We start from the raw sequence: 27,732 nt of genomic DNA on the forward strand, positions 1-27,732 counted from the left end.
CCCCACATCCCAGGGCCACTGCGTCACTGATTTGTTCAGAAAGGCAGAGCCAGCCACACACACCACCCACCCTTCGTTGTTCAGATGAGAGAACCCGAACCAGAGAGGAAAGTGACTTTGCCAAGGCCTCACTGTAAGCTAGTCAGAGTCAGAATGGCACTCAGATCTCTAGATTCTGGAGTTGTGCCTTTCAGCAGCTTTGTAAAACAGGCCATGTTTGGGACAGTAGGACAAAGGCTATAAACACAACTTGTCCTTAATCTTCCAGTTCCCCTTCAGCCCTTCTCCCCTCAGGACCTGGGCCTGTCTACAGCAGCCATGTCTTCTCCCCATCCAGGGTAAGTCAGCCAAACAAGGGGACCCCAAGGGACCTCAGCATTCCAACCCCGTTTCTGCCATTCATCACAGAAACCTTCCAGCATCTGACCATCAGCTCTGTTTAAAGACTAGAAGGACAAGGACTCATCTCACAAGGTGGCCCATTCTAATATAACAGTTAGATTCCTTTGTTCTGAGCTAAATTGAGTTTCCCTATATTCCCATCTATTTGATCTGTGGCCACACAACGCAAGTCTAACCTGTCTGTCCCAGATCAGCCCTTGGGTTACATGAAGTCAGAGCTTGGGTGCCCTGGTCTTCTCCAGGGGCCCTAACCTGGGCTGCCTTGCAGTTAATCTGAGAAGCTAAATTGCATTACTGTCAAAAGCCAGAGGGATAGGTGAGTGGAAAGCATTTATCTACTGAGGGTGCACTTTGGGGCCAAACTGGGTGAATTTGGGATAGATGATATCTTGAGGGTCAGCTGGGCTCAGGAAAGTGAGTCTTATAAGACCCCATTCTCTAAGCCCTGGCAGGGAGGCTAAGGCTAAGGTTTGCAGTCAGCTACAGACCCCACCCACCCAAAGCATCCCACCAACAATAACTAGGTAGACCCAGGCGAGAGGTTTCAGCCATCGCTTCCCTGTATCTTCAGGGAAGAGTTTGCTGTCTCTCTATTTCATGAAATTCAGTCAATAACTCTTCATAAATAATTTATTTTCATTAGGATCCTAAGTGCTGGAGATGAAAGACCTAAACTGGCCCTCAGAGCAGCACAGTTCTTAGACTAGAACATTTTAGGAAGTTCTTTTCTTAGTGTTTTAAATTGAAAAAAAAAAAAAAAATCCATTGTAAAGGGGCAAAGGATAGGACAAACCCACAAGAGGACTCAGGGAGTTTGGGACCTGCATTCCCCATGACTGAAATGTCATACACAGAGGACGGAATGCGAAGAGTCACTGCGAGAAGACACTCTTCCCACTGCTGCATCTGGAAGGCTCACTGGCTGCTCTTTCTGAAGAAATAGCGAAAGGGGAAGAGAGAGCTGTGGGAAAGAGAGCAGAATGGGTTGAGATTCTAGAGGTCCCTCCCTTCTCCCAGTCCCATTAGGGGCATTAACGAGGGCATTTTTGCTTTGGGGAACCACTGTATGGATTCAACTCTGGAGCAGCATTTGAAAAGGTACCCAAAAGCTAATTTGGCTTTATACTCAGGAGTGGGGCATGAAGAAGGAGAATTGCAATGGGGCAGCTGAGCTCTAGAGAGAGAAAGGGATTTGCTAACAGTCTTCTGCAAAAAGGACTCTGAAGATTCAGAGGGGAGCATGGAAATATTTTGGTAACCAAAGAATCTGAATGGCCCAACAATAAGAATAGTCTCTGTCCAAGGAGCATTTATGGAATGAGGTCCAATGCTAGGCACATTGGGGGTGGGTTGTGTAAAAATGAACAAGACACAGTCTTTATTAAATCCAGTTAGGGCCCTTGTGCTGAATCTCATTTCCATCATGTATCCTGGGGAAAATAGAGATTATGCAGGTAATCTGATTTCTTTTCTAATTTCCCTGAGAGACTCACTGAGGCAGACTCTGGTGCTAGACTGCCCTGAGTCTCAGTGCGATGGTAAGAGAGACACCTGTCCTACCTTAGAAACCCAAAGAAGCCACTGGTTCCCAGCTCTGGGGGTCCTTTAGGTGGAGATGGGTTGTTTTGCTGCAGTGGGGGGATAATCTGCCCTGCTAGGCTGTCCTCCCACTTAGAATCTGCAAAGAAAACAGGGAAAAAATGTTAGTCTGTGGGCTACTTTCATGTGACATCCAGTGTGGACCAAGGGCAGCCTCACACAAAGATTCGTTTGAAGCCAGGTGACTTGTTTGTTCTGACCCTCCCAATTTCATCTCAGGAGATGTTATTCTGACCTTGGAGTATTTTTAGTTGGGTCCCTGAGATTTTTACACTGCTCAAGTCCTAGCCACCCACCACAGATTGTCGTCTTCTCATGGAATGACGACTTGTTGAAGAACTCACGTGCTTACATCCTAGCATCTGCGACAACTACAGTCCTTACCGAATCCTTCTGCTAGACAACGCCTTCACATGCATTCCTAGCCCTTGCTGAGCATCCACTGCACCTTCAATATTAATACTAATGCCCCGAAGGGAAGAGGAGGAAAGACAGCTTCCTAAAGATTATTCTCCAACAAGACAAAAAAGTGAAACACATCCCTCCCAACTTTTCTGTAAAACTTATCACCCCACATGGAAATGTTTTCAAATAGTGGGAGCATCATTTTCACCATCAGAAGCACAGGAAGTACATGCATTGTTTCCCTTCACTTCTCTTGCGGGTTGGGGGAGCTTTTATTATTCAAGGGCAGGTCCCCAGACCGAAGGATGGCCAACAGGCATCTCCATGGGAGCAAGACACATCACCCAGCCAGTGTGCCCACACTCAGAACTCTATGCTGCTCTGCTCATCAGAGAACTAAAGAGGACAGGATTATTATTAAAAGAGAATAAATTTCCCAGAACCTACCCTGTTCCTGGGTATCAGTGATATTAAATGTTGGGATCTCCTGCCATTCCTGGTGGGTTTTTCTTTCTCTGTTCTGATAAAAAGAGGACCAAGAAAAGTTTTAAACTTTACTCCTATAGAGCTTGGTGGTCTGAATGCTATTTGTTGATTGGTGGTCAGTCAATGAAGACTTCATAGGGGAAGTGCTATTTGAATGGGGACTTGATGGACGAGTGGGATTTTGTCATAATGAGGGTGAGGAGATGGTCAGAGAGAGTAGGGCATTTAGATAGGGACATGATGTACAAAGGCACAGTACATTAACAAGTAAATGTGATGAGCGTGGCTAGAGCTGGGGCAGTGTAAACATAACTATGGCCTAAGCAACCAGCACCCTACAACTCACTCTTCTCCCTGGGCTACTCCTTTATAGATATTCTTTCGTACTTTGAAGGGGACATCCTATAACCTGGTTCCAAGCCCACAACATTTCCAGTTGACACCCTGATATTCAGAATCATGGTTCATATGTTTTCTTTGGAATTCTCTGCCAACTGGCCACTCCCCTCACCTGGAAAGAACCTGAGGGCCTGACTACCTAGCGGTGCTGAGAAGTTCCTTGGGCCGTTGTGCTGGTGCAGAATTCTACAGCAAGGGACTGCAGACTGTCAAGGTGGGTCAGGAGGCACAGACGTGATAAGCCTCTGGGAAAGTTAGGATGTAGCCCCCATCCAAAGCAGAAGCTGTATTTCTTTTTTTTAAGATTTTATTTATTTTTTTGAGAGAGACAGTGAGTGAGCGAGAGAGAACACAAGCCAGGAGGAGAGGCAGAGGGAGAAGCAGACTCCCCGCTGAGCAGGGAGCCCAATGCGGGGCTTGATCTCCAGACCCTGAGATCATGACCTGAGCCGAAGGCAGACACTTAACTGACTGGGCCACCCAGGCACCCTAAGCTGTATTTTTAAGAGAAACTTTTCCACAAAACTGCAAATTCCAGAACACATAGGCTGCTACCTAAGTAATATTCCTGTAAACATGAAAGGGAACTCTGGGGAGGAAGGAAACCATCTCTTACCTCTTCTAAGTCTCCAAGTACACTGGCTTACAGGGGTACAGCTCTGATTTGTAGCTTGAGGAAATGATTCTTACAAATTTAATGAAACTACGGTTTGGAGCTTAAATTCTGCTGCATTGGCCCTAATGAAAGCACCTACATAGGTTGGCAGTGGGGAACAGAAGGGCAGAGGCCCTGGGGCAAAGGTAAAGATCTCCCAACCAGGGGAGATTCCCCTCATGAGACAGTCTAGCATTTGTGCTCTCCTGAAAACTTGACAGATGTCTTTTTAGGCAAATGTCGTTAAGAAAGGAAAAACACAGCCTGAAATAAGACTGAGAGTACCATCTGGGACATCCAACAAGACATAATGCACTTACAACCCAACACAAGGTTGTTCTCTGTATGTTCAGGGCCAGATCTGCTTAGAAGTACAGTTCAAGCAGAGGTGGCAAAAAAACAAAAACAAAAAAACTACCTACATGATAATCTGTTTTACTTCTGAACCATTCATTGGCTCTCCCCCACTTTTTATCCTTACAAAGTCTGGATCTCTAGTCTGGGACCTGAAGTAATAAAGGGAATGGGTCTGCCTTTCCTTCCCATTCTCCCCAAAACACCTCTTATGAAACAGAGACCTTATTCAGATATGTGTCATGTTCTTCTAAGCTTTCCGTGTACCAGATCCCAGTGGTGTCATGTTCAGACATGACAGTCCACACTGATGTGACCCGACACGCTGAGTTCCCCAAAGGGGAGAGAAAATATTAAGCATTGGACCATAGGAGCAAATTCAATTTTTCCAGCTCAGGTGACTTACACTGAGAGTCACTGTGATCAGCCTAATTTAGGAGAAATCCTCTCTCTGGGAACAGGGTCTACAGTGGAGACCATCATTGGGCTTTGAGTCAAAATCAATAAACATGTTCCTTTTGGGTTTTTTTTCTTCTCATTTTTTTCTAAACCCAGTAGCAGGTTGAAAAGGTAATTATGTTGAGTAAGAAACTGTGGGTACTGTTCTTGAGGGAGATGATGTGTCAAACTAAGAATAGGAAGGTATGAAGGATAGAGAGTGAGAGAAATGTTCTTTTAATAGTAATTATCTTGGTTGTATAAAGCGTCTTTGTTCTTCAGATCTTCATGTACTCCTCCTGTACTTTCTCATTTCTTTTTCTTCCTTCTTGAAAGGATGGGAGTATAGAAGAGGGCAATCATCTGCCTATAATCACTCAGTGGGCCAGATGGCTTTGCACAACGGGTCCTGTGCCCTGCCCCTACCCACAGAGGCAGAGGTCCCAGTCCCTAAGGGTTCCTTCTTCCCCCAACTAAACAATAAGCTACTGGAAAGAAGCCAGGTTTTACATGTTTGCATGCACCCCAGCAACTAACACAATACCTTGCAAACAGGAGGCAGAATAATCATTTAGAAATGTAAATCACTTTACTTTTCTACTTTAAAAATGTTTTAGGGAAATCCTGTGATCTTGAAAGTGGCATTAAGCCCTTCATGATCTAGCCTGTGCTGACCTCTTCAGTAACATTTCTTAGCACTGTACTTTAACTTTAACTAAGCTCCAGGTACACTGGCTTGCAGTCACCAAATGCACTGTACTCTCTCCTCTTGGCCTTAGTTCTTTGAGCTACTTGGAACCCTCCCTCACATCCACCTAATTTGGGTGAGGTTCTCCTTTGTGGTTCCTTTGTTCCCTGTACTTCCTTTATTCCTGTATGTAGCACATCTATCAATAATTGTCTGCCTAGCTTTATACCATTGGCATTTTTAGAGGAGAGCATGATATCTCTAATACTTGGCACACAGTAGACACACAGTAAGTCTGTTGAATAAATGCATATATAGATACACTGATCATGCTATGGAACTTGGGAAGGTGAGGGAGGTGAACTGGTAGTGTTTAAACACTGAAGGTCAGAGCTACTTTAGAGCGGTAAGTGAAAAGTAAGAAAAGAGCACAAATAACAGCTATTTCAAGAGGGGAAGAAAAGAAAAAGAGTGCTCTTTTAGAGACTACCATGGAAAACAGCTCTGAAATGGAGTAGCAGCAGATATAGAAATATCTAAATGGGGAATAAACCTCACAAATGAAATTGAATACTATTGGGGCCAGCCCATCACTGCCCTGAATGAAGTTTTCTCTTACCAGTATCCCATGCGATACATGCCTAGCTCCTCTATAAAAACTTGATGTTCCCAGGCTCAGACCCCAGTGTAGATGATGGCAAAAAGGTTTCTAAAATGAAAAAAATTCTCTACTGGATCCCACCACACAATTCAGCAGACCTGTTTTCTTATCTCACTGCAGAGTACAAGAAGCAGCTTTTTAAGCTGAGAAGAAAAGACCTTTTAACAAAAGGATTCATCAATATATGTATTACGTGGCCACTTTGGCGACAGGTTGTGGCAAGGGTGGAATGGCTGGACGCTGCTCTGCGGATGGTGAAACCTGAGAATGAGTTCAGTCAGCTCAGTCTGTACTTAGGACCAAGAAGTGCTGGTAACAGGAATCCTGACCTGCAACAGAGCAGGAACAGCCAGAAGCCTTAAAGCCTCCATTTTGGTGCTTACCCTCCTGGTTTCCATAAGGGGCTTCTTTTTGCTGGGGCCTTGGCTGGAAATCCCCATCTTGGCCCTGAGGTGAGGGAAAAGCCCAGGAAATGTTACTGGCAGCAGCAACATCACCACATTTAAGCAAATGTGGCCCAAATGAATATTTCAGCAGGTTGGCTATTTTTATACCACTCCTGGCCTGCAGAATAAATTGTGTGGCCAAATTCTCTTTGGGTGCTGCTTTAATTCACAGCAGAATCCCAATTTGAGACATTTAGTGATCTAGGGATTGAGAAAGGAAAAATGCAGTTGACAGCAGGTAATCAGATTTTGAAATACTTGTCTGCATCAGAACCCAGAGAAAGGCAAGATGTGAGGCCTCATCCCCATGGAAAATTCAGTCAAATAGAACCGAGCAAAGCTTCACACCCCTAAGTACCTTCACATTCCACCTGGCTGGGAAAGAAATTTCCTAACTCTTCCCTGACATGTGCATTTGGAGGGTAAAGGGCTCAGCTCCCTCATGGTCCACCCTCACTGCTCCTGTGTGCCCCCATGATCCCAGGAAGGGAGCAGCTGCTCTCTGTGAACATGGGCTGAAAGCACATTGGGCTGGGGAGCAAACCACATCTTGGATTATTCTAGCTGCCCTCTCTGGGTGCTAATAAGAATGACTGTATTACCTTACTGACTCACTCTGTCCCTGACAGAGATTCGGAAGAAGAAAATAAGTACCCTCCACAATACCAACTTTGACATGTTAGGGATGTGTTCAACATTGCCCCTAATGTTGCAGCATCTCACGCAGTAATTGATACATAACCTCTTGCAGACATTTCCATTTTAGCCTACTCCATCTCTTAAGGTAGAGTTCCAGAAGTTTACTGCTTACTAGGTAAAACAGAATTATATTTTATTTTTTTCTCACGCTCTTGAGGGTTTCTCTACATTCTTGTATAATATTCTGGGACTTCTTAAGTCTTATGCCTTCTGGTAGTATGACCATACTAAAAGCTCACTGAATAGGACTTGGATTCAATTGTATAGATCTGATTGCATTTCCTCCCAGCCATTGTCTGAGGAACAGAAGAATCCTACTTTGCTGAGGAAGGAATTGTGTTCAAATTGCATTGCAAATATCAACTTGCCTCCTTCCCTTAGTCCACCCATGGAAATAGGCAAGTACCAAAGAACCCAAGACAAAAAGTGACTCACTGAAGGACAAGATGCCTGGCAGCAGTAGCTGGCAAAGCCTAACCAGGATACAGGATTTAGATTCTCTCTCAACACCACTGACCTGTCCAGCGCTGGCCTGCTGGGGGAGCTGGGCACTTCCGCTCGTTTTCGTTTCCTCATCATGGCTCCTGCTGTTTTCCTCTCTGCTAGGACCTTGAGAGAGGAACCCGACTCCTGTGACTCCTTTTCCAGAGCTGTTCACAGTTCATGAGGGCACAGTGAAGAGAACTCCCCATCTTTAAACTGCCAAAAGTGACTTTTAACACCAGCTTTTCAAGTAAGGACAGATATTCTGTTAGAGACCGTCTCAGAAATCTAGCCACGAGGAAAAAGATGGTCTCATGTATACAATTCTGACTGCATCTGAGCAGCAACCAAGGGGCAGAGGAAGAGATAAGAGCAGAACTTTTGGACAACACAAGGCAATAAAGGCAATTGTCATCTTGTACAGAAAAGGCAAACTTACCAATCCAAGAGGACTGTCGTTTATTGGCTCCCCTACAATAGGAAATTTGAATGTCATAATGGATCAAGATGCTGTTCACTTGGATTTCTAGCTATCATTTATTTCTCAGAACTGGTCCTAGACAAAAACCTGTGTCTGCCCTTCTCCTTTCTGCCTGGTACCACTTTTGCTAGAAATACAGTGTCTTCAAATTCTCCTCCTCCCGTTTTAGAACTCTTGTCATCTAAAAGCTCAAAAGTATTACATTCATACTGTATTCTAATGATATGCCACTTAAAAGGGAATGATCCTTACTAAAAGAAACAAGGCGGAACTTCAGACATCAGTGATAAATGAACTGGGTAGATATTTTGAGGCAAGGTCTTTACACTCTTTTCCAAATCAAACTGGCAGGTATCTATTTGTCCCTTTATGAGTAAAAATAGTAATGGCCTTCAGAGATTAAAAACTGGGAGATGTCGGGGCGCCTGGGTGGCTCAGTTGTTAAGCGTCTGCCTTTGGCTCAGGTCATGATCCTAGGGTCCCGGGATCGAGCCCCGCATCGAGCCCCATATTGAGCTCCCTGTTTGGCGTGAAGCCTGCTTCTCCCTCTCCCACTCCCCCTGCTTGTGTTCCCTCTCTCGCTGTGTCTCTCTCTGTCAAATAAATAAATAAAGTCTTAAAAAAAAAAACAACTGGGAGATGCCTTTAAGATACCCCTAAGGTGAAAGTCACTGCATACTCTAAAATGGAAGGAAGTATTTTTATATAATAGATTGCTTTCACTGAGTGATTACTGTCAGTCAGACTTTGTACTCCTTTCCATCTACCAGTATTTATATATATGTAATCCTTTTAACAACCCAACAAGATGGGTGCTATTATTATTCTTCACCATTTCACAAAGGAGGCATAGAAAGATAACTAATTCATCTAAGGTCATACAACTATTAAGTGGCTAATCCACCAGGATTTGAACCAGGCAGTCTGGCTTGGAGCACTTTGTTCCTAACCTCTGCACTGTGCAGTGTTAGGGCCCAGTCTGGCTGACCATTTTGCCACATTGAGCTTGCACTGCTAACCATGGACATTCAACCTTCCCTATTTCTTCTCTACCACTCACTTCCATCATTCTACTTACCAGGTGATGGGTTTTCATGAAACCGTTTCATCTCCACATATAGAGTGAAAACAAATGGATAAGGGACCAAGACAATTTCCCCATGTTTGAATTTCAGGTGGGACACTCTCTCCCATTTGCTTTTATCTGGGAAATGGTGCTAAGGAGTGAGGAAAGAAGTCAGTCAGTATGAGTCCTTGAGTACTATTTTAGGGATAAGACCCTCTCCTTTCCCTGGTTTGCCCGGTGGGTTTGCTGCTTCCATTTGAATCTACAATGCGACCTGCAGCTCATTTCTATCCAGAAATGAAAGGATACAGGGAAATATAATGAAGTGGTCTGTAGCAAATGGCTGCAGATTGTCCAAGTTTCCCAAGACTACACGAATAGAATCCTGAGGAAAAAAAAAAAGTTGAAATGACTTTAATACCGTCTGGTCCCAGCCAATCTTTCCATTTATACCTGTCACTGTTTTTTCCATACTCTATATTCTATTAAAGCTGAACTATTTGCTGTTCCCTGAACATGCCTTCTGCTTCTCCATTTCTGTGTTCTTGCATAGTCTGTTCCCTCTGCCTGAAATGCCCTTTCTACCCATCAGCCTATGTCCAAATCCCACCTATCCTTTAAGGTCCAGTTCAAAAGCTATCTCCTCCAGAAACTTTTCCCTGATTTCCCAAGTTGTAAATTAACTATTAGTCTCAAACTTCACAGTAGTTAGCCTTGGGTCTTTACTACATTCCATCCACATATGTTTTATTTTTCTTACTGAGAAATCTCCTTGAGCTAGAATATATACCTGATTTATTTTAGCATCCCTTCTATGGTGTCTACCTCAGTAAATGTATACTGACTGACTGAATGAATAATACTGGTATTTATTGATATGTAGTTATTTTACTTTAGCTTAAGTTCAACCTTTTCTTGTACTCTTTTAAAATCTTAATTGATTAGTCTCTAATTAACCTATGCTTATTAGTATACACCAATTAAACAATTTGGTATCATAAAAAGACTACTGGATTTCTATGGGGGAAACATCTGAACTTCAGTCTTAGCTTTGTCATTTCATCTCTCTAAGCCTCGATTTCCTCGTATTAGGGCTCACAGTAGGTAGAAATGGTGCCTTATTTATCTTTGTATTCTCTGTACTACCATAGTATCTGGCTTACAATTTTAAAGTTTATTTATAATCTCTACGCCCAACACGGGGCTTGAATTCATGATCCCGAGATCAAGAGTCGTACGCTCCACCAACTGAGCCAGCCAGGAGCCTCTGGCTTATAATCTTAATAGCTAATATTTATTGAATAATCATGATGTCAAGTGTTATTATTTTTATACATATTAACAGTCATAGAGACCTTATGAGATAGGCACTTCTATTATCCCCATTTTATAGACAAGGAAACTGAGACAAAGAGAGGTGAAATAACTTATTCTGGTTTACATAGATAGTAATGGTGGAGCCAAGATATGAACCCAGGCAGTGGGGTTCCAGAGTTTACCCTCCTAACCATTAGGCTCACTGCCTATCAATAAACGTTTTCTGAATAAATAAAAGAGGATGGTAACATCTGACTCAAAACTGAGAGTAAGAACATATAAAAAGCACTTTGAAAAATTTGGTAGGATTATAAATGTAGATAGATGCTTTCTAGCTATGATGTGGCAAGCATTGCATACATCTATTTCCAATCTTCACCACAATCTTGGAAACAGGTATTATTTATCAACTTCATTGACAGGTAGGAAAACAGGCTCAGAGAAAATAGGTAACTTCCCCCAAACCCCAGTGTGAAGGCAGAACTTAACTCCTATCCAGATGTGACTGGCTCTAAGGTCTATGTTCTCTCCACTTTACTATGCTGTCTTGAGCTGTTCTCTGCCAGAATTAACTGAAGCAAAGTGAAATAAACTTTGCTCTACTCACAATTAAAATAAGCAGAAAACTGTCATGGTCCTATATTAAAATAATTGTTATTTATAATGATGTCTATGAGCTCCTGCAAGATCCTAATGTATCTTTCAACACTTAGCCAAAGAGCTATAGATAGATACCTTTAAGGCTATGACTTAAATTTTTGGTTGAAAGAGTTTTGTTTGTATATTTCATTGTATTCAAATTCTTTGAAATCTGGCAGCAGATGTCTTCATAAATTAGAACAGCCATAAATCACTGAGTTGTGAAGTTAGAAGAGAAATAACCTAGTTTAGCCCTCTCATTTTATGTATGAGGCAATTAAGACCAAGAGAATGATTTACTGGGGGGCTGCGCAGCTAATCAGTAGCTCAGCCAGGGCTGGAATCCAGGGCCAGCACCCAGAGCTCTAACTCCTTGGACAATGCTTTCACCAATTTACAAAGCTTTTCACTTGCTCAATCTTCTTCCTGGGGGAGAACCTAATGCTGGGTAGAAAAGGAATGAAAATGAAGTGGGAATAAAGCAAATTGCAAATGTTTCCAATTAAAGTGAAGACACAGCAGTCTTGTCTGTGTATTTACAGTTGAGTTTCCTGAACGTCAAGTACCAGGCAGTGGTTGGGAGGGTGAGGTTTCCCAGAGCCCTGGAAGGCGGCAGTCCTCCAGAAGCTTTCTCTATGCCGGCTGCCACAAAAGAGAGCTGCAGAGGGCTGGGAACTCTGGTGGAAACAATAGAACTCAGCCTCAAAGGTGCTGACACTTCAACTAGGAGAACTGAAAAAGGATACAGGCTTTAATTTCCCTGGAAAAACAGTGAAGTTTCTTTGCAGAGGAAATATGGCAGGGAGAAGCCAAGTGATCAAGTGGAGGCTATGACTCAGTTCACAGGAAATAATTAAGATCTGGATATGGACACATCCTTGTCTTAAAGAATAACTTTCCCAGAAGTTGTCTGCTTCTTTCCCTACCTCCAGCTCCTGGACGATGACTTCCTTATTCTCTATCTCTTCCCCTCTAGAAGGTAAACAGATAAGACATAAGTACACCAAGAAGTAAAACTCTGAAGACAGTAGACTCTACGGTCAGTAGAGAGAAGACAGTAGAGCAAAAATGACACTTCCAATGAGCTACAGAAACATAACTAAGTAACAGTTTGTGTGTTGACCCAGGGCTCATGGGAAAAAGTGATCACTTAGGTGGTGTGATCTGAGAATCGGTAGAAGGCTGTACTAAAATATCTTCTTCATTAACCTGCCAAGACCCGACATTTCCACTGTGAAAGTTAATAATTTGTTAGACGAGGTGTACTCAAGTGTAGTCTGTGGACCACCAGGTGTCCTCAAGACCCTTTCAAGGGATCTCGAAGGGCAAAACTATTTTTATAGTAATAATAAGATGTTATTTGCCCTTTTTTGCTGTGTTAATATTTTAATCGTTAGTGCAAAAGCAGTGGAGGGCAAAATTGCTGGTGCCTTTGCACAAATCTAGCCAGTTGCACTAAACTGTAAGTTTAAATTGTGGTCATTTTAACTGCCACACAGGAAAAAAAAATCCAGCTTCATTTAATATATTTGAGGAAGAAGGAAAAAATTAATAATTTTATAAAATCTCAACCCTTAAATACACGTCTTTTTAATACATTATGTGATAAAATGGAAAGTACTCATACAGCACTTCTGCTGCACACCGAAATACGACAGTTGTCTTGAGGAAAAGCACTTGTGCAATTGTTTAAATTGCAAACTGAACTAGCTGGTCTTTTCATGGGATGTTGTTTTACTTCAGTGATCAGTTAACAGACAAACTATAGTTGTTTTCAGATTTAGGAATGTGACATTTTCTCAAAAATGAGCTTATCAATTCAAGGAAAGCAACTGACAGTTTGTGTCAATGATAAATTTTGGGATTTCAAGCAAATATTTGAACTTTGGAAAACTTCTATCCACCACACTGAGGGTGACAACTTTCAAATATTTAAATACTTTTCTAAGATTGGTAGGGATATTAGCAAATATGATTTTATGATATTGTATAATGAAATGAGTCGACATTTGGATGATCTATATAAGTCAGTGAACCAATATTTTCCAAATGACCAATGAAATGCATCATGTTACAAAATCATTCTAGGTAAAAGATTCACTTACAGAACAAGACAGACCAATAGCTTTTAATGTAGCAGAGTTCAGAAAGTTCACTGATACAATTCAGATTCCATATTGCAACTAACCTTTAAAAAACTACCATATTAACGGAGAGCCTGGGTGGCTCAGTTGGCTTAGCAACCAACTCTTGATTTCAGCTCAGGTCATGATCAATCTCAGGTCATGATTGATCTCAGGTCTTGGGATCGATCTCCGTGTAGGCCTCTGGGCTCTCTGCTCTGTGTTCAGTGCAGAGTCGGCTTGAGATTCTCTCTCTCCCTCTCCCTCTGCTTCCCAAACCTGCCTACCCACTCTCTCTCTATCTAGATAAATAAAGTCTTTAAAAAAAAAAAAAAAAAAGAACAAAACAAAAAAAACTACCACATTAGGGAAGCCTGGGTGGCTCAGGCAGTTAAGTGTCCAACTCTTGGTTTCGGCTCAGGTCATGATCTCCTGGGACGTGAGATAGAGCCCTGAGCCTGGCTCTGTGCTGTGTCTGCTTAGGATTCTTTGCCTCTCCCTCTCCTTCTGCCCCTCCCCCTGCTCACGCACGGGCATACATTCTCTCTCTCTCAAATAAATAAAATCTTTAAAAAGAAAAAGACACTCCCTCTGCCTCTCCACCTGCTCTCAAATAAATAAACAAATCTTTTTTAAAAACTACATTAAAACAAAACAAAACAAAACAACTACCACTTGTTAATTTTTAATGCAGGGTCAAAGAAGAATATCCACAATGATCTGTGAAGGCTATTATCAAATTCCTACCCTTCCCAACTACAAATCTATGTGGGGCTGGATTTTTTTCATATAACTCAACCAAAAACAAAAAAAAATTCACAACAGATTGAATGCAGAAGCAGATATAATCTAGCAGGCTTCTATTAAACCAGACACTAATGAGATTTGCAAAAATTTAAAACAATACCAATCTTCTCATTAATGTTTTGTCTTGGAAAATATGGTTATTTTTAATAAAAATGTGTTAACATTTAATGGATATATTATTATTTTAAATTAATACACTTTAAAATTGTGGTAAAATATATACAACCTAAAATTTGCCATTTTAAACATTTTTTTTTTTAAAGGTTTTATTTATTTGACAGAGAGAAAGACAGCCAGAGAGGGAACACAAGCAGGGGGAATGGGAGAGGGAGAAGCAGGCTTCCCACGGAGCAAGGAGCCTGATGCAGGGCTCGATCCCAGGACGGTGGGATCATGACCTGAGCTGAAGGCAGATGCTTAACAACTGAGCCACCCAGGCGCCCGCCATTTTAAACATTTTTAAGTATACAATTCAGTGGTATTAATTACACTCATAACCATGGTGTGCAACCATCACCACTATTTCCAAAGTTTATCTTCCCAAACAGAAACAGTGTACTCATTAAGCAATAATTCCCCATTCTGCCCTCCACCCACCCTGGCGACCCCTAGTCTACTTACTTATTTTTTTTTAAGATTTTATTTATTTGACAGAGAGAGACACAGCAAGAGAGGGAACACAAGCAGGGAGAGTGGGAGAAGGAGAAGCAGGCTTCACGCCGAGCAGGGAGCCCGATGTGGGGCTCGATCCCAGGACCCTGGGACCATGACCTGAGCCGAAGGCAGATGCTTAACGACTGAGCCACCCAGGCGCCCCCCAGTCTACTTTCTATCTCTATAAATTTCCTATTTAATATTTCATGGAAGCGGAATCATACAATATTTTTCCTTTTGTTAGTGGATTATTTCACTTAGCATAATGTTTTCAAGGTTTATCCATGTTTTACCTGTATCAGAACTTCATTTCTTTTGCAATTTCTTTTTATGGCTGAATAATATTCCATTATGTATATACCACACATATAACTGCATTTTGTTTATCCATTCACTAATTTGATGGACACTTGGGTTGTTTCCGTCTTCTGGCTATTGTGAATAATACAGCTATGAACAGTGTTGTACAACCACCTGCTTGAATCCCTGTTTTCAATTCTTTGGGGCATATACCTACAAATGAAATTGCTGGGTCATATGGTAATTCTATGTTTAACTTTTTGAGGAACTGCCAAATTGTTTTCCACGGCAGGTGCACTACTTTATATTCCCATAAGCACTATACAAGGTTTCCAATTTCTCTACATCCTTGCTAACTGTTAATTTTCTGGGTGGTCTTTTTTGTTGTTTTTTGTTTTTTTATATAGCTATCCGGGTAGGTGTAAAGTGGTATCTCATTGTGGTTTGGATTTGCATTTCCCTAGTGACTAATGATATTGAACATCTTTTCATGTGCTTATTGGCCATTCATATATCTCCTTTGAAGAATGTCTATTCAAGTCTTTTGTCCATTTTATTTTATTTTATTTTTTTTAAAGATTTTATTTATTTATTTGAGAGAGAATGAGAGAGAGCACATGAGAGGGGGGAGGGTCAGAGGGAGAAGCAGACTCCCTGCCGAGCAGGGAGCCCGATGCGGGACTCGATCCAGGGACTCCAGGATCATGACCTGAGCCGAAGGCAGTGGCTTAACCAACTGAGCCACCCAGGCGCCCTCTTTTGTCCATTTTAAAATTGGTTTATTATTTTGCTGTTGAATTGTACTTCTTTCTATATTCTAGACATTAAACTCTTACCAGATATATGATTTACAAATATTTTTCTCCCATCTGTGGGTTGCCCTTTAACTCTGTTGATAGTGTCCTTTGATGCACAATTAAAAAAAAATTTAGTTGGGGCACCTGGATGGCTCAGTCAGTTAAGCGTCTGCCTTCGGCTCAGGTCATGAGCCCAGAGTCCTGGGATCGAGTCCTGAATTGGGCTCCCTGCTCAGCAGGGAGTCTGTCTCTCCCTCTGCCCCTCCCCCCCATGCTCTCTCTCTCAAATAAATACATAAAATCATTTAAAAAAATTTTTTTAAATTTAGTCAAGTCCAAATTTATCTAATTTCTTTTGTTGCCTATGCCTTTGGTATTGTATTTAAGAAACCACTGCCAAATTCAAAGTCATGAAGATTTGTCCCTATATTTTCTTCTAAGAGCTTTACAGTTTTAGCTCTTAAATTTAGATCACTGATTTTTTAAAAGATTTATTTATTTTTAGTGGGGGAGGGGCAGAGGGAGAGGGAGAAAGAGCCTTTTTTTTTTTTTTAAAGATTTTATTTATTTATTCATGAGAGATAGAGAGAGAGAGAGGCAGAGGCAGAGGGAGAAGCAGGCTCCCCGTGGAGCAGGGAGCCCGATGCGGGACTCGATTCCAGGACCCTGGGATCATAACCTGAGCTGAAGGCAGACGCTTAACCGACTGAGCCACCCAGGCGTCCCGAGGGAGAAAGAGTCTTAAGCAGATTCCACACTGAGTGTGGAGCCCAACATGGGTCTCAGTCTCATGACCCCAAGATCACGACCTGAGTCAAAACCAAGAGTTGGTAGCTCAACCGACTGTGCCACCTAGGTGCCCCTAGATCTTTGATCTATTTTGAGTTAAGTTTTGTATATGGTATAAGGTAAGGGTCTAACTTCATTCTTCTGCATGTGGATATCTACTCTTCTCAGAACCATTTATTAAAGAGAAGAGACTGTTCCTCCCCTATTGAATGGTCTTGGCATTCTAGTCAAAAACCAATTGGCCAGGGCGCCTGGGTGGCTCAGTGGGTTAAGCGACTGCCTTTGGCTCAGGTCATGATCCTGGAGTCCCAAGATTGAGTCCCTCATCGGACTCCCTGCTCAGTGGGGAGTCTGCTTCTCCCTCTGCTCCTCCCCCTCTCCTGTTCTCTCACTGTCTCTCTAATAAATAAATAAAATCTTAAAAAAATTTTTTTCTTTTAAAACCAGTTGACCATAGATGTGAGGGTTTATTTCTGGGCTCTCAATTCTATCCTATGGTCTATAAAGTTTTCCTAAGGCCATACCATACTTTTTGATTACCTGTAGCTTTGTAGTAAGTTTTTAAATTGGGAAGTATGAGTCTTCCAATTTATTCTTTTTTAAGATTATTTCAGCTATTCAGGGTCCCTTGAAATTCCATATGAATTTTAAGATGGGCTTGTCCATTTTTGCAAAATATGCCATTGGGATTTTGATAGGGATTTCACTGAATCTGTAGATTGCTTTGTCATCTTAATAATATTAAGTCCTCCAATCTACAAACATAGATATCTATTAATTTAAGGCTTTGATTTCTTTCAGCAACTTTTTGTAGTTTTCAGTGTGTAAGTCTTCCATTTCTTTGGTTAAATTTATTGCTAAGTATTTTTTTCATATTGATGTTATTGTAAATGGAATTGTTTTCTTCATTTTGTGTTCAGATTGGTTTTTGCCAGTGCACACAAATACAACCAATTTTGTATGTTGATTTTGTATCCTGAAACTTTTCTTAATTCATTGATCAGGTCTAATAGTTTTTCTGTGTACGTGTGGATTCTTTAGGATTTTCAACATGTAAGATCATGTCTTCCACAGATATAGTTTCACTTCTTCCTTTCCAATTTGTATGCATTTAATTTCTTTTTCCTAATTGCTCTGGCTAGAAACCAGTACTATGATGAATAGAAATGATGAAAGTGGGCATCCTTGTCTCTTTTTTTAAATTTTATTTATTTATTTGACAGAGAGAGACATAGCAAGAGAGGGAACATAAGCAGGGGGAGTGGGAGAGGGAGAAGCAGGCCTCCCGCAGAGCAGGGAGCCCAATGTGGGGCTCGATCCCAAGATCCTGAGACCATGACCCGAGCCGAAGGCAGATGCTTAACGACTGAGCCACCCAGGCGCCCCATTGTTTTTGATCTTAAGGAAAAAGCTTTTTTTAAAAATGAGTATGATGTTAGCTGTGGCATTCCCATATATGGCCTTATCATACTGAGGAAGTTCCCCTCTATTCCTAGTTTATTGAGTGCTTTTATCATGAAAGGGTGCTGGATTTGGTCAAATGCTTTTTCTTTCTTTTTTCTTAAAGGAGGTGAAAGTTTATTGAATACACCTCAAGGGGGCAGCAGGCAGGACAGCAGAGGAAAGGCTGTCTGCCTCAAATGCTTTTTCTTTATCAATTGGGATGATTATGTGGGGTTCCCCTTCATTCTATTAATGCAGTGTACTATATTGGTTGATTTCTTTTTTTTTTTTAAGATTGTATTTATTTATTTGAGAGAGAGAGTACACAAGCAGGGGGGAGGGGCAGAGGGAGAAGCAGACTCCCCACTGAGCAGGGAACTCAATGCAGGACTTGATCCCAGGACCCTGGGATCATGACCTGAGCCAAAGGCTTAACTGACTGAGCCACCCAAGTGCCCCTATATTGGTTGATGTCTGTATGTTGAACCATCCTTGAATTCCTGGGGTAAATCCCAGGTATGTGAACAATGCCAATCTCCTCATTAATTTTTTAGAAATACAGTTGTTGTTTTTTTTTTAAGATTTACTATTTATTTTAGAGAGAGGGAGAGCAAGAGCAGGGGGAGGGGAAGAGGGAGAGGAAAAGAGAGAATCTCCAGCAGACTTCCTGCTGAGTGTGGTGTCTGATGTGGGGTTTGATCTCATGACCCTGAGATCATGACCTGAGCCAAAATCAAGAGTCAGATGCTTAAGTGACTGAGCCACCCAGGTGCTAGAAATATACTTTTAATGAAATATATTATCTGTTAACATTTAATGATACATTATTTTTAAATTAATAAGTATGTTATTTTAACTTTTCTGTTTTAATCTTTATATGATACATATTAACAGGTATAACCCACATAATCAAAACCTCTTTGGGATCCTCAATAATCTTAAGAGTGCAAAGAGATCCTGACATAAAAAATCATGAGAACCACTGCTCCAAAGGTATGCCATCAATAACTTAGAAACTTACCTGAATAATAATATGTGGAATATAAAATATCTTGGAGAGTCCTACAAGATGCTACTTCAGCCAGTCCCCTGGACTGAGTGAAGGCAGAGAAGGGATGACCCGTCGGAATGTACTCACCTGTATTTGCAAAAGCTACTCTCCTAGCTTTAAAATTACCTGATGTTGTTGCCATATCTAATTTTGAATTTATACACATTGGGTCCTGCATGAAGAAACCTCGTTTCTGGAAATGGGTAGGTGAAGGGTTTTAAACTCATTGCTTCCAAATGATAGCCTAATAAAACAGAAATATTAGAGAATTATTAAAAAGCTAAAGATGGTTCCTTATCAACTTTATGGTATAGGAAAGACAGCCTGCCCAATATATAGCATCTCTTCATGAGTAAAACGTCCGACACTCAGCACCACTGTCCCAGGCTCAGTTTTTATACTAATTTTCTATATTAATCACTGGACCATTCTCCTACCTGCATGGGGAAGATATGGTGATTGGGGATAATCCCTATACTTGAAATCAAAAGACGTGAGTTCAAGGTTTGTAGTTTACCTTACACCTCGGGCAGATCACTTCTCTCCATGAGACTAATAATAGCAACATCTGATGACTCACAAGGTTTTTGTTACGATTAAATCCATCTCCCAAATATCTCTTGAATCTATTCTCCTCCCTTGTCCCCACTTTCCCTGGAACCTATGCCAGTGTGAAGAGGGCTCAAGTCAAATAATTAAACAATCCAAATGCACCAATAGGTGGCATAATTAGGAAGACCTCTGCTGTTAATTTTAGATGAAGTTAAGGGATGAGCACACGTTCCAGCCACAGCTAATACAGCAAATAAGGATGTACACTAATGTTTTCCAGTGCTGCCGAGGAACGCCTTATCTTTCCTAGCTCTCAACTGCCCTTCCTCTTCACCGTTTGTGAGATTGCCCTGTGCCACAAGAGTGCCTACTATCCTCCTAGCACTTACTAGTTTCACTTTTCCTATTCCAGAATCTCTGCCCACTTAAGGTCCTCTCTGAGGGAAACTGGGGAAAGGGGGAAGATGGAAAAAGAAGAATGGCATGTCTCTTCTCCTCCAAGAGGGCATTTGGTACACACTCAGAAGTAAGAATCAAGCACAGCAATTAGTGATTTTCTAAGTTATCAGGACTTTTCTGTGTCTCTTATTACTTGTAGAGATAATAAACCCTGCCTTTTTGTCTCTTCATATGGAAGCTTTTATCCTCAGGATAAAAGCTACCTACACACAACACAAAGTATTAATTTCAGAGGCAGCTAAGATGGGGTAGACAGACAGGCACAAAGAAAGAATAATTTAGGTTTGAACCTCAGCTCCAACATCCCTCCTTAGTTTCTCTAGGCCTTGGTTTTCTTACTTATACAATAATAACAACAACTAACAACAGCTTTTTGTTATGCCCTATTGTAAGTGCCTTACATATCTCACTTAATCCTCACAATAAGCCTGAAATCAATAGTCTAAATTTGATAGATAAGGAAACCGAGGCACTGAGAGATGAAGTAACCTCCCCATAGCTGTATGAATGTTGGAATCAGGATTCAAAGTGAGGTAATATAAGGCCAGATTTGATACTCTTATCCACTTTTCCACTCTGCTTTCTGAGGGTTTTAGTATCCCCCCTAAAAAAAGATAATATAAAATCATTTTGTAAGTACTAAAATATTATGTACACGTAAAGGACTATTTTCATTATTCTTTCCTCCATATTACCCCAATACCATTTCTACTCAGCAAAGAAAACTCTTGTATGGTGGAGTCAGGAGATCTATGTGCCCAAAGCATGGAATTTCCCACAATTTCGTAAGTTCAAGTCTGGGACTGCCAGTAAAGAGATATCCCAGTGTCTGATCTCGGCTGCTTCGGATTAGAATGACAGGAGGCTGGAGCCAGAGCCCATGAGACTATTTAGACTAGAATTGCAGTCAAAAGTGAAAAGAAATAGTTGGTGCCAACTGCAAAGTTACCAGAGGGGAAATATTGTTCATATCCTGAAAAAAAAAAAAAAAAAAAAAAAGCTTGCTGATTCTCATGTCCAAGGCATGGCAGGAACCCAGCTAGATTTGATTGTGTTTTTGGTGCTAAGGTGACTTTTCTAAGTAGGAAAGGAGTGCACCTGGTGAGACTTAGGTTGCGGCCACAAAAATTTAGCTTTTAGTTATTCAGAGGGTTCTCCTACAATGCAGTCACCTCTCACCACAGACTGAGGGCTGGGGGGATCAGAGCAAAGGAAATGAAGGACATTTGCTGGAAATGACAATCCAGAGAGGAAACTTCATGTACTACACCACAGCTGGCTGTCTGAAAGAGGTAAAAACAGCCCTCTCTGGCTGGGGCCCGTCTGTTAATTGCTGGCTGCCTGCTTCAGAAACAAACACCACACACTAATTACCTCATTTGAAAATAAAGATTAGACAGCATAATCCAAAAGAACCACATAGTAGTAGTGGTTCAAAGATTTCACAAGGTTATTTTCCAACATGAGTACTGCAGTCATGATGACACTGTGGGATCTTAACAGATGAAGAGTCAGACTCTCAACCCATTTTTAGGTGATCAAAAAACATGATGGGTTTAAAAGAAAAAAAAAAGTTTAGAGTTAATATGCATTAGTTGGAAAGACATAAGATTTGGAATTGGAGGATCAAAGCTTGAGTCCTAGCTCTGCCTCTAATTATTAGTCATTAGACCCTGAGCAAGTCACTTAGCTTCATCATTTCTCGGTTTCTACACCTGCAAATGGGAATCCTATCTACCCCTGGAATTGTTGAAGGATTAAATAAGATTATATTGTAAACAGCACTTCAGAAACTGTAGAGTATTATATAAACATTAGCTGTTTTGATATATTTGAAGTTTCTCTCTTAATGCTTCACTAGCAAAGCAAATTTAAGAGAGGAAAACCATCTTTAATCTCAGTGCAAAAATTTGACACATCCCAATCAAGAACCTTTCTTTGAAAATCCCCAATAATTAGATTTAAATGACACATTGGCAATGATGTTAGATTTTTAAGGGTTTTTAGTAATTTGTTTCACATAAAGAAACATCTAGGTCAATGCATAGAATCTAAAGCAGGGCTGAATGCTATATGAGGATAATGATATTGACTACTGAGGTAGAAGGAGATGATAAGGAAGTACTGTCACTAAATATATCTGGTGACATTTGATGGAAAAATCCTCCACAGGGTTAAAGAATAAAAGAGCTTTCATAAGCATTTATTCAAAATACATTTACTGGGCAGATCTAATATGACAGGCTCTGTGACCAGTGAGTGTGGGCAACAACATAGGGAAATCCCACTGAGACTATGAATTTACTACCAAAGTTTTAGAACTGAGATTGAAGACAGATGACCAGCTTCTCCTTCTGCCTTCACAAATCCTTGGCTGGTCTCAGAGGTCTGCCTGGCTCTGCTGAAGTGTATTCAGACTAGAGATTCTATAGTAGAGAATATTTCCAGACTCATGGTTGCCTATAGCCTGAAGTGCCCTTCATTTTAGAGGGTACGAGAAGAAACTGATTTCACCAAAGAAGGAAATAAATTCCACAAGGTCACATAACTCAGTATGGAACCAAGATTAGCACTCCCCAAGACTGCTGATTCCTTTGGCCCACACATTTTCCATTACAACACATCACTCTGTCAGTCACTTTATTAAACTGTAAACCCTGGTCACTCTCATAATTGTGGATGACTCAAGACAAACTCAATCTGGGTACAAAGGCATCAAACCAAAATGTTAGCTTTTCTGATTAAATGTTTTAGAATTATTTCTTGGAGGTGTTAAAGGGTCACATTCACATTTGTTTGTCTTCAAGCTCTATTTTCAAAAGGAACTATGCTCAGTTTTTTCACCTTGCAGGGTGACTAGGATGGCTGATGAAATAATGCAGGTATAATTGCTTACTGTAATGCTCTACACATAGATTATTCTTTATTTAAAAACAAAACAATGTGTTAAGATACGGGACAAGAAGAGACTAAATAAGACTACCCAGGATACTTTCATGCTTATCGATGTCACTCTTTCTCATTAGGTTTCTTCCTACTCTTTAGACACAATCTTTAAAATGCTCTTGGCATTTGTTCAGGAATAGATTTGCTCTTGGAACTACCAGATTTTGTTTTGTTTTGTTTGAGAGGGGACGACTAACTAAACCTTCTAACAGAGAGGTAGGAAGATGCCCCAAAATGAAACCAAAAGGCTTACTGGGACAACTCAATAGACCAGAAAGGAGTCTAAGTTAATCTCTCACGCTACCTTTTGTACCTAAGTGCCACTTCCACTTACATCTTAACCATCGTAAAAGCTACTGGAAAAACTACCTTTGGTCAATAGGTCCAGAACTGTGCTCCTTATTCTGGAAAAGCAATAGAATGGTATCTCATCTCACCATCCTGCCTAGTAGTTGTGGCTTGTTAATGACAACCTATTACATTCACATCATACTGCAGCACTCTAAACATCTTACCAGCCCCAGGAACCCAAAAAGCATTTAGATGTAAAACTGTAGGCAATGAAAGACATTTTATTTTTTGGTTACACCATTGGGTGAGTTGCCCTGAAGCAGTACATGTAGGGATGAAATTTTTAAATGGGGGGAAAAAGCATCAGTAGTTTCTGAAGGGCAAATGGTAGAGAGAATAGGTAGAGAGAAAGGAACATCTTTTATAATTTTGAGCTAAAAACTCTTTGAGTCTTTGATGTACATATCTCAAGGGTCTTAGTGACAGAAGAATGATATAGGAAAGTGTAAAAAGAAAGCTTCTAAAATATACAGCTTTGTTCTTGCCATGAGACAATGGCATATTCTGAAGAAATTAAGTTCATAAGAAAATTAAATTACTTTTTATGTAAAGAGAGCAAATTTCACACAGGAAATTTGAAATATTTTACTAACTTTAATCCAATACTGGTGAGATACTGGGGAGATAAGAATTTTATTTACAAAAAGATATATCTGACTTAAGATCATCATCTAATTTGGCCAAGATCATACAACAAGAGCAAGACTAAAACGCAGATGTATTGCTAAAGCAAGACAGTGTAGCTAATTATGAACTGGCCTAGACTCCATATTAGCCTCAATTCTTTATATTTTACCACCTAAGCCTAGCTCCAAAATAACAAAATCAGTTATTATTGCTAAGAAACATAAAGCTTTGTACTTTGAAAAACCATCAAACCATATGAATCTGATGGTGAACAGATCTTAACGAACAACCTCATATTTATAAAGCACTTTCAGTGTATATAATGCTTTCCTATCCTTATCTCACAAGATCATAAAACTTCTATTAAACTAGGAAGGGCAGATTCGGCTACCTTATACTCTAATTGTTCTCCTCATTTTTACCTGATTTGGTTCTCTCAATCTCATGTTCATTCAACATTCATTCAGCTCACAAATATTCGAATACCTACTATGTTCCAGAAATGAAGTGTTGGAGATACAGTGGAGAAGAATAAGAACTTGGTCCTCACCTGCAAAGAGCTTACAAATAATTTTAAAGTGTGATGACTGCTACAAAAAAGAACAGGGTGATGTGGCAACATGATAGAGAATCTAACCCTAGGATGGAAATCATGGAAGCCCACTCTAAGTAACAGACTCACATCTGAGGGATGAGTATGAGTTAGGGAGGCACAAATAGAGAATGGGTCTGGGCTGGGTACAGGAAACAGCAGATGTAGGAGTCCTCAACTGGGAAAGAGCATGGCACTTTCAAAAGAGAGAAGTATAGTAATCCAGAACATAATGGGCAAAAAGGACAGGGTTATGAGATTAATTCTATACAGATAAGCAATGAGTTAGTCAACATACATTTGAGAGTCTACTATGCACTAGGCACTGTTCTGAGCCTGTTTAGAGTAGGTAACAAGAGAGACATGATAACTTGTCTTTAAGGGCTTACATTTTAGGAAGTGTGGAGAGCAACAATAAACATATAAATACATAAATGTAATTTGAAGTACTCCAAGTACTATAAAGAAAATAAAATAGGGCTTTATAGTAAAGAGTGACCGGGAGACTGGTTTAACTACTGTGGCCAGGGAAGGCCTTTCAGACAAGATCAAAATTGAGTTGAGGCTTTAATGGAAAGTGGAACAACCATGCAAAATCAAGGAGAAAAGCATTCCAAGCAGGAAAAAAAACCAAGCAAGCACAGATGCCCTGTGATGGGTGGTTTAATGGACAAAAAGTTCAGTGTGACTGGAGCACAGAGAATGAAGACAGATTAGAGGGAGATGAAGTCAGAGATAGGCAGAAACCAGATCATTTAAGGCCTGTAGGGCATTGTAAAGAGTTCAAATTTTATGCTAACGGTTTTATAACAAAAAGTGAAATGATTTATGCTTTAAAAAGATGAACTATACATGGGGCGCTTTGGTGGATCAGTTGGTTAAGCGTCCAACTCTTGATTTTGGCTCAGGTCATGATCTCAGGGTCATGAGATAGAGCCCTGCGTTGGGCTCCAAGCTCAGTGGGGAGTCTGCTGGAGACTCTCTCTTCCTCTCCCTCTGCCCTCCCCCACCCCCCGCCCATACACTCTCTCTCTCTAAAATAAATAAATAAATCTTAAAAAAAAAAAAGAAAAGAGAAAAGAAAGATGAACTGTACAAGGATAAGAGTAGAAACAGGGAACCATTCAGGAAGATTTTGTAGTAATCTGGGGAAAGATGCTGCTGATTTTGACTGGGGAGTCTCAGTGGTTAGTGACTAGTTCAATTTGGGGTATATTTTATTTTATTTTATTTTTTAAGATTTTTTATTTATTCATTCGACAGAGAGACACAGCGAGAGAGGGAACACAAGCGGGGAAGCAGGAGAGGGAGAAGCAGGCTTCCCACAGAGCAGGGAGCCCGATGCGGGGCTCGATCCCAGGACGCTGGGATCATGACCTGAGCTGAAGGCAGACGCTTAACCGACTGAGCCACTCAGGCGCCCCGAATTTGGGGTATATTTTAGACTGATGGCCTATGTGTGGGAATCAAGGATGGCTCTATGTTTTTAGCCTTTGCTATTTTATTAGGTGGATAATGGTACATACCCTTTACTGAGATGAGGAAGGATTCTAGGGAAAGATTTGGGGAGAAAACTCCATTGTTCTGTTTTGGTTAAGTCTGAGAGGCCTATTAGACATCTCGGTGGATATGCCAAGAGAGTGGTCGCCTAGTGTGCAAAGGATGGAAATCAGGATGGAAATATAAATTTAACACATCAGTGTTTAGATGGTATTTAAAGCTACTGAACAGACGAGATCATCTAAGAAGGTATAGCTAGAGAAGGGGTGAAGGCCTTACTTATAGTCCAGGTTATGACTTACGGAGTCTACCCTAAGAGCAATAGGAAAGCACTGAAGGGTATAATAAAGAAATGACCACACAGATGTGAGTTAAAGTAGACATATTTATATATCTGGCTGTAATGTGGGAAATAGCCCCGGACAAGAGCAGATAAAAAAGGACCAGGACCAGCCTGTGGGTCAAGGTAGAAGCTGGTAAGTAGCCTGGTCTACAGTCACTGGTTTGGAAGATGCCTAGGAAGTAGTCTAGTTATGACTGGGTGAATTGGTGGGGGGAGGCAGAGAGAACAAAGATGATTCCCAGTTGCTTGGGCAACTTACTGAAGAGAAAAAAAGTGCCACTTCCTGGAAAAGGCAGCCTTAGAAAGTAAATTTTTGAGGGGAGGAGGCGAGGTCCTTCCTGGGACACGCTCAATTTCCAGGGGCCCGCGAGAGAGCCAGAGAGAGATTTCAGGTAGCCTGCTGGGGTACTGTGATAGGTTTGCGACCTGCGGAAAAGCCAAGGATGTACAGCAAGGTGTGCCCGCTTGAATCTTTCCACTTTCTCAGATGCCAAGATTCAAAACCCGGAGGCGCTGAACACAGAAGTCTCACTGAGGGCCATGACTCAAATCTCTACCTCCGAGGTTCACTCAGGCATTCGAAGGCAGAAACTCACTGCGATCACTAAGACATGATGTGACAAGAAATGTCTCAATGGGACAAGTCTTGCTTTTATGGCAACCGCGAAGCCGGGGTCAGAGGGAGGCTGCAGACCAGAGCGCACGCTTTCCTTCCGGGGGGGGGGGGGGGGGGCCAGGGGGGCGGGGCGGCCAGAGAAGCGGCTCCGGGCTCCGCGCCGCTCAGCCGGGGAGGCGGGTCTGCATCTGGCACCGCTCCCCGCCCATCCCGGCCCTCCCTCGCACCCTCCCGGCCCGCAAGCGGCCACAGCCTGGCCGTCGGGGGCAGCTGCGGAGCGGTGGCGCCGGGGCTGTAACTCTCCCTCGGAAAACTAAGGCGCCGACCTCAGGGGAGCACCAGGCCGCAGTGGGCCGTTACCTCAGGCCCAAGAACTTCGCGGGGGCCGGCCGGGCTCTTACACAGGGCTCTTCGCGCCTCATAAAAGTGGCCTAGGCCGAAGCTGCCACTAGAGTGCGCCCCGAAAGGGGCTGGCGTCGACTACGCACGAAGCCCGGCTCGTGAACTCACTCAGCCTCTCGCCCGCGCTTTGGCTCTTGCCGCGCGCCCGCCAGGCGTTCTGCG

General features: G+C 41.6%; 1 protein-coding gene across 1 annotated transcript; it reads right to left on the bottom strand.

Moving 5' to 3' along the window:
• Window positions 1-1,055: 1,055 nt before the first annotated feature.
• Window positions 1,056-27,732, bottom strand: MAJIN (membrane anchored junction protein). Its single transcript, XM_032414379.1, has 11 exons — window positions 27,679-27,732; window positions 19,309-19,426; window positions 12,145-12,190; window positions 9,572-9,647; window positions 9,275-9,400; window positions 8,155-8,186; window positions 7,750-7,862; window positions 6,471-6,534; window positions 2,854-2,926; window positions 1,963-2,080; window positions 1,056-1,363 (listed from the first exon to the last, which is right to left on the bottom strand). The coding sequence occupies exons 2-11, from the start codon at window positions 19,407-19,409 to the stop codon at window positions 1,318-1,320; spliced, it is 795 nt and encodes a 264-aa protein (XP_032270270.1). The 5' UTR covers window positions 19,410-19,426; window positions 27,679-27,732; the 3' UTR covers window positions 1,056-1,317.

Source organism: Phoca vitulina, unplaced genomic scaffold, assembly GCF_004348235.1.
Source record: "Phoca vitulina isolate PV1807 unplaced genomic scaffold, GSC_HSeal_1.0 scaffold16, whole genome shotgun sequence".
Taxonomy (NCBI): domain Eukaryota; kingdom Metazoa; phylum Chordata; class Mammalia; order Carnivora; family Phocidae; genus Phoca; species Phoca vitulina.

Coding starts and splice junctions, on each gene's coding strand:
- MAJIN (XM_032414379.1), bottom strand. CDS start 19,409: ATGAGTTTAAAACCCTTCACCTACCCATTTCCAGAAACGAGGTTTCTT. Junction 7,863..8,154: donor ACGACAGTCCTCTTGGATTG/GTAAGTTTGCCT, acceptor AAGGAGTCACAG/GAGTCGGGTTCCTCTCTCAA. Junction 2,081..2,853: donor CACTGATACCCAGGAACAGG/GTAGGTTCTGGG, acceptor TTTTCTTTGCAG/ATTCTAAGTGGGAGGACAGC.